This window comes from Equus quagga, chromosome 10 (genome assembly GCF_021613505.1).
Source record: "Equus quagga isolate Etosha38 chromosome 10, UCLA_HA_Equagga_1.0, whole genome shotgun sequence".
NCBI classification, from domain to species: domain Eukaryota; kingdom Metazoa; phylum Chordata; class Mammalia; order Perissodactyla; family Equidae; genus Equus; species Equus quagga.
The window spans coordinates 85,046,969-85,057,474 of record NC_060276.1 but is presented as its reverse complement, the minus strand read 5'-3'; the positions used below and the strand labels follow the sequence as shown (position 1 = coordinate 85,057,474).

At 46.8% G+C, this 10,506-nt stretch overlaps 1 protein-coding gene across 2 annotated transcripts in view; it reads right to left on the bottom strand.

The window, feature by feature from the left end:
• Nucleotides 1-5,238: 5,238 nt before the first annotated feature.
• SLC9A7 (solute carrier family 9 member A7) overlaps nucleotides 5,239-10,506 on the bottom strand; it is a 153,687-nt gene continuing 148,419 nt past the window's right edge. For both annotated transcript variants that reach the window (XM_046673911.1, XM_046673912.1), the window contains one exon: nucleotides 5,239-6,494. In XM_046673911.1, coding sequence (XP_046529867.1) covers nucleotides 6,243-6,494 — 252 coding nt within the window. In that variant the 3' untranslated portion in view covers nucleotides 5,239-6,242. The remainder of the gene's footprint in view (nucleotides 6,495-10,506) is intronic.

Below are 10,506 nucleotides of genomic sequence, written 5' to 3'. Positions count from 1 at the left end.
TCAGGGGTCAGCAAAAACCTTTCTGTAAAGAGTCAAACAGTAATAGTTCAGGCTTTACAAGCAAATAGTTGCTTGCTTCTCTTGCAACTCCTCAGCTCTGCATGAAAGCAGTCACGGACAATATGCAAATGAGTGAAGTGTATGCCAATAAGACTTTATTTACAAAAGCAGGCGGTGGGCCGGATTTGGTCAACCCCCGGTCTAAAGGAAGTTGGAGAGGAAGAGCTTCCACCCAGAGAAGAACCTCTCAGTGAGGGGAAGAAACAGACTAAGAGTAGGCTCATACCGCACTCTTCTACCAACTGACAATACTTTTAAAATACAAAACAAGATTAGCTCAGCCAGTTAATCTTTTTATTTTGAGTTTTGTAAAAAAAAAAAAAAAAAAATCCTTGAGAAAAAATGTGTTAAATATCAGTAAAGAGCAGGAAAACATGTGGCTAGCTTTACGCTATCAAGCTAAACATATACACAAAGGCGAACATTAAGTAAAATACTAGGGAAAGGTAGCACGTTGGGGCCTAACTGCAGTTTTCCTTATTGCACAGAAAGATTGCTGATAACTCCAAGTCTTCACTTTTTCACAGTTAAACATACTTTACTATTATTTTATCTAACATGATTTATATAACATAACGTTAATTGTATAAAACCACCAGTTTGCTACTGTCGAATGCAAGTAGAAGACAACGTTCTTCCCAATTGCAGTATGTAAGCTCTCTATAAAAAGTTCCCCAGATCACATCATCCCCTGTTAAATTCATCCTATTTAAAAAATTGCTTTTCAGCTATTAAATGAATCTTGGTGGCCTTCTCACTTAATCATTTTAATGGACATAGTAAAACTTCCTAAGAAGTACCAGATGTATTTTATGTAAAAAATAAAAAGACAACCTAGGAGGAGGTGAGGCTACCATGAAGTCACACTTTGAGTGATTTCAGTGATAAATCCCAAATCCACAGACTTAAGACCCACACAACTGAAAAGCATTCCTCTGCTTCTCGAAAGCCCACAACTGGAATAAATAATCACAGCGAGGCTCAGCCCCCAGATGCCCATCAGCTGGATAGCGCCCCAGTAACGCTGGCATCTGAACTTTTTTTAAGTGCTTTAGACAGCAGATGTAGAGTTCTTCACGCTGTTTACAAGTCCTTTTCTGAGTTCCTCCACCATACACAGGCCCAGATAATTTTCCACCGGCCAAGAGTCAAACTGACTGTGATATTGGGTAATTCTGTTAACCCTTTTTAAAAGGTGGCCATCAGAAATGAGAAGTGACCTCAGACCTTTTCAAAAGGTAGAACAAGCAGGCCTGCCTTCTCATCTTCTCCAAGGCATGTGGAGCTGAAAACTGGCGGCCTGTACATTCCATGTGGGCCGTGGTTACAGTATACCCTGCTTACCAAAATAAAACTGATATCGAGAACTTTGGTTTTGCTCTTTAAAGTTTCTGCTAGCACTGGGTGACAAGATGTGTTTGTTAACTAAAAAAAACTACTTATAAAAATTGAAACTGGAAAATAATGGTTTATTTCTAGGTCTTGCTTTGAAAGGATTGTCAAAGAGCCTCCTTGCTTCTCCTATTAGACACTAGCATTGGTTTCTAGAGCATTTCTCTGCACACTGTGGTCATTCGGGTTTAGAAAGGGGGGAAGTCTTTTCAGGTGTGAAAGCCGTGAAAGCAGCATTCACATGGGTTTGTTTCTAAACTCTAACTCTTGGCCACCAGATTCCTTCAATCTCCTGTGTCAGCACACAGCAGCTGACGCTGGCAGGCCAGGTTCTCACTTAAAAAACAAGATAAGAGATCAGAATTCAATGATAGCAGCCTTATGCATTTGACAGACTAGCTCCCCCACTAACTCATCTACAGAATCAACAGCAAACAGCAGGCACGAAACTTGTCAAGTTCCCCATTTCTCAAGTGGAAGAAGTCATGCTTATGAAATCAGCAAGCTGACTTTCCAGCAGCCCTCATTCCACATAGCATTTTACAGCAGATGGTAAAATCAGCTTCTGACACACCTCTTAGAGCTCACAGTGGGTACGAAGGTGGGTTTCCCCGTGGGTGATTTTCCCCTCTGATGAGTTGCTCAGTGGCCCGCCACTGATCTCCCCTCAGTACATCAGTGGGGTTTCCACATTTAGAAATCACGTTGTTCGTGTTAAATATCTGACGTGATTACATTAACTCCACTGCGGACAAAGAAAGGGAGAGAGACGGGGGGTGGGATGTGAACCAGACCTCTCTTTTGGAAGGAGCTGTTACTTCTTTGCTTTGGACTGAAATGTTCATGGATAGCTGAGATATCATTTTTCATGTTTTCCAAAGAGATTATTTGTCAACGAAACCACAGAGGACATTTTCAAGTCTAGAGAACACAGCCTAAAGAGCTCCCTGCTGTTTGCTTGATGAAACATCTGATGTCACAGTGTGATTCTGGCTTCCAGGCTTCCATGCTCATTTGTCCGGTCACTGAGTAAGAACCCTGGATGGGCAGAGTCCATTTAATCACATCTTCCCTTCCTATACTTGTTTCCCAGGAAGAAATCCAGCCTTATTTAAATTCCAAATTTCCTTTTCTAGGAGAGAAAGTTCACGTCTTCTTGTAGCCCCCAAAAACGGTATTAAAAGGTATGGCAGGAGACTTTATTTTCCCTCTGTCTGTGCAATACCAAAATTTGCATCTCCTGAATGACCCGCTACCGACTTCATCACCACAGGGCCTCTGCTTGGGCAGGAAAGGGCCCCCCCTTATTCTGAGGGGTCCAGCATGGATTCAGGCATGGGGACAAGCAAAGTGTGAAGAGGAAGAAAGGTCACCTGACTGCGAAGGGGATGACTAACTCAACCCCAGGTTAAACTGGAAAGGCAGCTTCTTAGAAACCTTCACATTTGATTACTCAGCAGCTCAGTTAAGACAAAACCCGCTTTTTTCCACAAACGGGGACAAAGTTGACAGGTTCTAATCCCCTGCCCCAGAAATACCCTCATGTCTCCCTTTCGCGCTCCGAGGTTTTTAAGCGTGGCCTTTGCAGCTGTCCTTACGGAGCACGTTCTCGAGGTCAGCGAAGATGAACATGAAGCGCATCCCCGGCTGCCCGGCTGTATCGTCGGCCACTGCTCAGTTTGGTCCACGTGACTAACAATTTTTTTAAAAACTTAATTTGCTAGGCCATTCTTTAAGGGTCCAAAAATGGTCCACTGGGAGTTCTACACTCAAGGCTCTCAACCCTGGCTGCACATCAGAATCCCTGAGGGTCCAAAACAAAGCCCGGAAGCGGGGCCCCTCCAGACCCACTGAACCTCAGTCTCCGAGGGGCAGAGCTCTGACACTGGGATTTTTTTTAAAAACTGGCCAGGTAACCCTAATGTGCAGCCTGGGTTGAGAACCTCTGCTCTAGAACATTCGACTGCTGAACTGCCATCCCCCCAACCCAGAACAAATATGCTTGTAAGATGACTTGGGATTACCCTCTCAGAGGAACTCCGTTCAGTTGGATATACCATTACTCAGCAGTTTTGGTGTGATTTATGCCAGACTAGCAGCCAACAGTTGGCCTTGAGTTAGATCATTTCTGGGCTTCGTGGCACCCCACTCTTCTCCACTCAGCACAGGCATAAGCTTCTAGAGGTGGAAGCATTTCAATGAATGGACTCCCTTCCTGGGACCCCTGGTAAGGTGAGGATTATTCTTCACATCTTGCAAACAAAAATCAGGACCATGGGTCAGTGACTTACTCTGATCCACTGAATAAAAAAACCCAATCAAATAACTACAACCCTAGCTAAAGTTTGGTCTGGTCTCGGCAAACCTCCACTTACTCATATTTAAGTAGGTCAGAATAAAATGTTTGCAGCGAAGACTATGAGACCCTTTGGGGGAAAACACAATAATCTACAGATTGACCTAAGACTAGGATGAGAACCTCAGTGGTTATTTGCCCTCCCTATGAGGGTAATTTCTTATAATTTGCTGCAAGCTTCCTGGAAAACCAAAATGACAACAAAGCCTTGAGGTTAATGAAGACAGAGTATGTCCTACTTGGTTGGCTCTTTTCAAGAACCATCGTCAGGCTTTTTCTGTTAGCTTCTTCCCTCCAAAATTAAGTAAATAAGCAACATAAGAGACAAGCAAGGCTTTTTTATAGACCCAACCAGCCTATCTCTCCATCTCTGCAAAAAACACACACAAAAGCCTCGCCTTTTAAGTTTATATGGCATGACTGGCCATGACTGAGATAACGCTACTGAATAAAAACCCCTGTGCTGGTTCGGGGCACGGGCACAGACACATCGCCAGCCCTCTGCCAAGCCTGGCAGCTGCCCTCTGCAGTCTGACCCCACACCATAATGCCCCCCGTCCAGGGCTCTCTAAGAAAGCTGCTTCTCTGGTTGTGGGTCATAGGTTTTCTCCAGTCCCTCACTAGCCGAGGTAACCCAGAGTGTCTCAGGGGTTAGGGCCGTTGGTTAGCTTTTTATCAAACTCACATAGCCCAGGGATAGCCATAAAATCAAAATGGACTTTAGTGTAGAGAGAAAGGAAGGAGGGGAATAAAAATCATTCAATTATATTATATTGAAGCATAAGAAATTGCCATTTCTGTATTTTAAAAATGGTTAAATATCAGCAATTTCATATGACTCAACCTAATAAATTTTTCCTGGTTTGCACAAATCTAACTCAAAAACAAAGTGCGAAGCAATGTCTTATTTAAAACTGTGAGTTAAGAAGATTAAATGGCTGATTTCATTATGGGTGGACTAGACTGGGCCGCTACTTTGTCTGCCATAATTAAGAAAAATGTCTACATTTTATGAAAGCATTTTTTAGAAACTTGGTTTTCAAATATACTAGCACTGAAGCAGAGATGTGGGGAGAATCTCAAACTTGGTTTCTAAGAATTCTCTCAGTATTTCACCTACTACAGGTGTGGGCAGGTAGAACAGCTCACTCACCAAGAACCCAAACTAAAAACCTAAATTTCAAACTACATTCACACATCAAGCTGGTACAAGCCTCCCTAGGTACCAAGAAGATGACCTTTCTCTACACGGCACTCAGTGTGAAGACATCAGATTATTAATCTTATAGCAGATGGGACCTTCCACTGGGGTGAATAACGCTTAAGCTTCCATTCACTCACTTCTGCTTCCTCACGTGGCCACTGAAACCTCATGCATTTATTAGCTCAATGTTTAGAATTGCACTCAGTCTTTAGAATACTATCTTGTGTTTTCTTTGCAGTTAGTTTTTTCACAGTGAGATTTCTTCCCTCTGAATAATAGCCTATTGCCTCTTAGGCTTCTTGCTGCCTTCTCTTCCCCAGAAAAAAGTATCCCACAAATTTTGGTGTTATCTCTAAACCCACAGTAGATATCTCAGTCCTATTAATCAGTTCCCAGGCAGTCAGCTCATATGGTAGCCCTCAAGAACTGACTGGTTTTTGCAGTGATATCATCATCAGTGTCTAAACAGTTTCTCCTAACCTCAGGTTAATTAAAAAACAACAATATAACACTATTTTGCCTTTGGTTTAAAACATTTCAGTCACTTGTTCTTTATGGAGATTTCCAGAAGGAATTATAATTCTTGCCTCCACGTTGAAATGTTCATGGATATATTTTCCAGTCTTCAGTCTAGAGCAGACACAGGGAGCAACGGAAGTCAGGAATCCTGACCTGAGGCTGCGGTCACGCAGCCCTCGGGCCCGGAGCCTCCACTCAAATTGCTTGTTCGTGTTTTCTGTCCCATGTAAGACCGGCTTCCCATAATCCTTGGAGGGCCAATCTCAATTGCCTTCCTTCACCATCTTTCCTCTAGCCTGTTCTCCCCGAACTTGCCATTTCCACAGCCAGCTAGGCTTGCACTGCTGCGTATGGATAGGAAGCCTCTCCTGGGAGCAGGTCCCAGCGCCTGCCACACCTTGTTCAGATGCTGCAGGCGACTGAAGGGAGAGACCGGTAAAGCATGCTATCGTTGTGGTGTTTAACTCTGAACAGTGCACTACTATGTGGAAAAGTAGGAATAGGTCTGCATTTGTCTTGACTTAGGGACACTTCAGCCCCACCAGCTGCATCTTGGGTTAAGTTTTAAATGTTAAGATATCTTCAGACCTCAATAAAACAGGAGCGTTAGTTCCATTCAGTCAATGCCCCGCCTCACACAACACTGGGGCTAGCAACCCTCCTCACCCCACCTGGGTGGGCCGACCCCTTCGCCTCAGGGTTTGGGGGGCGTCATGCATTATCATCCAGGGGGAACACCAGGCGGGTGCCCCGGCTGGAAACCTTCTGGTCTCCCATTCCCAGGTCTCGTTCCAGCACCTCCTCGGAGCTGCTCTTTGTTCTCCGACCACCCTCGAGGCTTGTGGAGGCTGTGTGGGAGCCTGAGGAGCCATTCGCAGTCACTGTGCTGTCCCCGTAGGTCAAGGTGAGGTCACCCTCAGTCAGGATGAAATCGGAGTCTTCCTCTCTCAGTGGCTCTTGGTTCTGAAAAGTGCAAGGAAGAGAAACAACAAATGGGGGATTGCTATCTTCCAGGGCTGGAGCCAACCCCAACCTCGACTCCTCATCTGAAAACTAAGGATCGTGAGACTTGCCTGCCTTGAGCCTCTAGGGTGGTCACCAGATGTAAACTGTAGAGTGCTGTTCAGTGTAAGGCACTGTTGCCTGAACCAGAACTTCGAACACCAGAAAGCAGTTCTGATTTTAAACGCCTGACAGCTCAGGGTTGGTGACAAAAGGGAAGAAAGGGAGACCAGCCTGGATTTGCAGCTTCCCAACCCACGAAGAAAGGAAGGGGTGAGGTCACTCGGAAAACCTGCAAATAGGTTTTGGGTCCTCTCTTCTCTGGGGAGATCTTCCGGGTGGGCCTCCTGCCCCACACAAACCATCCTAAATCCACCTGCTCTACAGCTGAGCTACAGCAATTGAGGGAAGAGGACAAACCAGAATGGGGATTTCCTTCCTCTCTCCCCAGAAAAACCCTGATGGGAAGCCCTCAGGTAGATGAAGGGAGTGATAGAGAGGGAGGGCGCATTTTCTTGGGCATCTATACATGCCTGTCAGGAACATCACATAAGCTCTCATTTGATCCTCCTCCCCCTGCCCCCACCCCAGCCCCGTGCAGGATGCACTCAGGTTAATTAAAGAGAAGATCTGAGCTAAAGAGAGCCTATGAAATTTGCTGGAGGTTGTCCAGCTGGTAGGAATCAGAGTTAGGATTTACGGTGCCTCCAGACTGGTTTTACCCACATAAAGGATGTGAGAAATCACTCTGGCAGGAAGAGGACTGGCATGGCATCGCATGCTAAGCAGCAGGTGTAGCAAAACAGACAAGGCTGAGCAAGGCAGGTGTTAGCCAAGCTTCAGCCACTGGAAACTCCAAGAAGGCAGGCAGGGAGAGGCTCAGGAAGCAGCTGAGGTCAGACACAACCTTTCACCCTCCGGCAGGTTTAACAAGCAAAACAAGGGGCGGTGTGCTCCCCTGCTCCCCACCGCACATCTGTCAAACACTGTGAACTTCTGTCTTGAATGGCAAACACATGGTTTCAAAACACTCCAGGGAAACTGCTCTTTCTCATCTACCCTTCAAAGTGCACCTGAAGCCCGGCGTCCTCTACACAACAGAGTCTCCTCAGTCCAGGACGCCGAACCAGCCTCCCTGACAGCCTCGTGGTCCCCGTCCAGCCACGCTGCCCGAGGCCACGGGCGGATTCTCCTGTACCTGTGTCTGGACTCTCCGTCTAGATGAGCAACCACCAAAGGGTAGTGACCTTCTTCTGCTCTTCTTGGCACCCTTCCTTAAGGTGCTTAACTTATAGTAGGTGCTAGATGGAGGCCAGTTAAGTGCACTGACCTACAGAGGACCCGTGGGTTCTGTCTATCTCCCTTCTGTCCCAGCCAATCTCTGTGCATTCACTGGTGACAAGCACATGCTTGTTTTCTGCATTGTTTCTCAGTGACGTTGACTGCTCCACAGTCCACACTGGGACTCCACTTAACCAATGCTCCAGCCTTTCTCCAGGCAAGCACGCAACTCCTCTTGCTTGCTGCCTCAAATCCTCACTGGAATGAGGCAGGGTGCAAGTGTACAATTCAATAAAAATCCTCTACTCAGGCAGAGAGTAATCGTGAAACTCCCAAACTTCCTCCTCTCCATTAGTGTTTAGAAAGTCCTGAAACTCAATCTGCTCTGTGACAGTTTTAACAACAAATGACATCATGTATCCCGTTTTAGCCCGTTCCATTTCTCCCTTCACACATGTGCTAAGAAATGTTTTGTTCCTCTCCATCAAAATACTTCTCCCAGGGCTCTTAGCTCTCAGTTTTCAGGGGGAGACTCTCCTGGCACAGATTTTACTCTTTTAAAGGTTTGGAGCCTCAGAGGGACAGAGAGGAATGTGAAACAAGAGCATGTGAGGGAATTGTGCAAATGTAGCCAAGCGCCCCCCACAGCAGCACAGGGGGACCCAGACACGAGCCCCGGCGTGGCCTGCTCTGACCCCTCGCAGTGGAAAGCAGGGCCAAAATTCCCCGCCAGGAAAAAACAAGAGTGGACGTTGACCCATTCCATTACAAAACACAAGCCCAGACAAATAGCACCCAAGGAAAGCTCATTCCTTTCCAGAAACGAGGACACAGTAAAACGCAGTGCAGAGGGATTTCCAAGTCAGAGCTTAATGAATGCTATACGCAGGCGAGGAAACCGATCCACTCCCTCGAGCTCTAGATGACGGGACCGACAATAGTTCTGTTAAGCTAAAGGTTTCCTTAATTATACAACTAGCTGGCCACTGAAGGCTGCTATGAAAAAGCAGTGAAATCACCTTGCAAACACCTGCAAACAAGTGTGCTGTGGGAACGTGCACATTTGAAATAACCAGGGGTCATTGTCATAAGTGGAAGAATACTGTTTTCTAGGTAGATATCAAACCTCAGTGGTTTAGAGGTAGTGGAAACAGTGAATAATGAACACCTTAGATATCTCCCAAATAAACTTGGTGAAGTACAAAACGCCCTATAGGTGATGGGCGAGGACCACACAACCGTGAGTCCAACAGCCACGAGAGCCGCCAGCCTGAGACCCTCAGCCGGCACTAGACTCCGCAGGGACCCCCTCCGCTCCCTCACCTTTGGGGTCCTCGGTTAATTTTTCAGACTCTTTGCTCGCGCTCTCTCAGCAGCAGGCACCCCATGTCTGGAGCTGACCGGGAGCCCGGGCGGGACCTCAGCCCAGAGCAGCAGCGGCAGTATGGAGGGTGATCTTGCCTGTAGCCCGTCACCCCATCTTGGGTTGGCTGTGGGGAGTCCACAGCCAAACGTTACCTCTCGGAGCAAAGCCTGAGCAGTCTCTCGAACTGGTGAGGGAAGTGCTTTCAGTGTCAGTGCCTGGCAGTTTACTGAGTTTATGCTGAGTTCAAACTAGTCCAGATACCCTAATCGATGAGCAGGGCAAGAGTCGGTACGCTTCGGATTAGATAAGGTTTTTATAAAGCGTTGGGAGTGGGCTAGTTATTTTACTATTACATAGACATGAAAAGTGACTCTTATAAAACCCAATTAAGATGGGAGGCTTTAGAAATTGTTTAAAAGAGACTAGAGCTAGAAAGCAAAGAAACACATAAACCTGATGTAATCAGCTGGAGCTTCATTAGTGGGACAAGCGGTGATGCCGGGTCAGCACCCTTTGTCTCCGATGATAAAACACATCCAAATGGCCCACACTGTCACCTTAGACAGAGGTCCCAACTGAGCAAACTACTCAGCATTCAGAAAAAGACAGCTTTTACTAAATAGGCTGTCAACAGGACGGGAAATTATAAAGCTTTTTAATCTATTGGTCTGTGTCCTTCCAACATAAAAGGCACTCAGCATTATTATCCAGGCTCAGAGATGTTACATTAAACACTCACCACAAGCGCTAAAATCACTTTACACACTGGGAGTAGTTCCGGGGAAATGCTGCTCTCACCATCCTACTCATGTTTTGTAATTTAAAGACAGTTTATCAGAGGTGATACAGGAATTTCATTTTTATGTGAGGAGGAGCTGGGAGGCTGGAAGGCTCAACTGTCCCCTTAAAGGGAAGGAGACACTGACGCTGCTCTGTCACGGCTGGCGGAGACTCGAAGCAGAGGCCCTGCAGAAGTGCAGTTCTACGAGGCCCAACGCGCTCTCCCAGGGAGGTCGACGCCGCCCACCAGCGAGGTTTGCAGGTGTAGCTCTGTGCCTGCCCCAGGCCTTTTCAACTGCTGCCTTCCTCCTGAGGGAGCCAAGGAGGAGCCCTGAGGACCACACAGAGCTCACTCTCTGCGCAGCAGCAGCAGGGGCAGGACACAGGGCGACCTGGCAGTTGTAACCTGTTCTTGAAGGAAGAGCCGGCCATTTAAGGAGCTGCACCCTCGGATCCTGGGGGCTCTGATCGGGCTGCCCGTCAGCACTCCAGACTGCCGATCCCTCTCTGCCCCAGCGCCCGCTGCCCAGCTACGGTGTCCAGGTG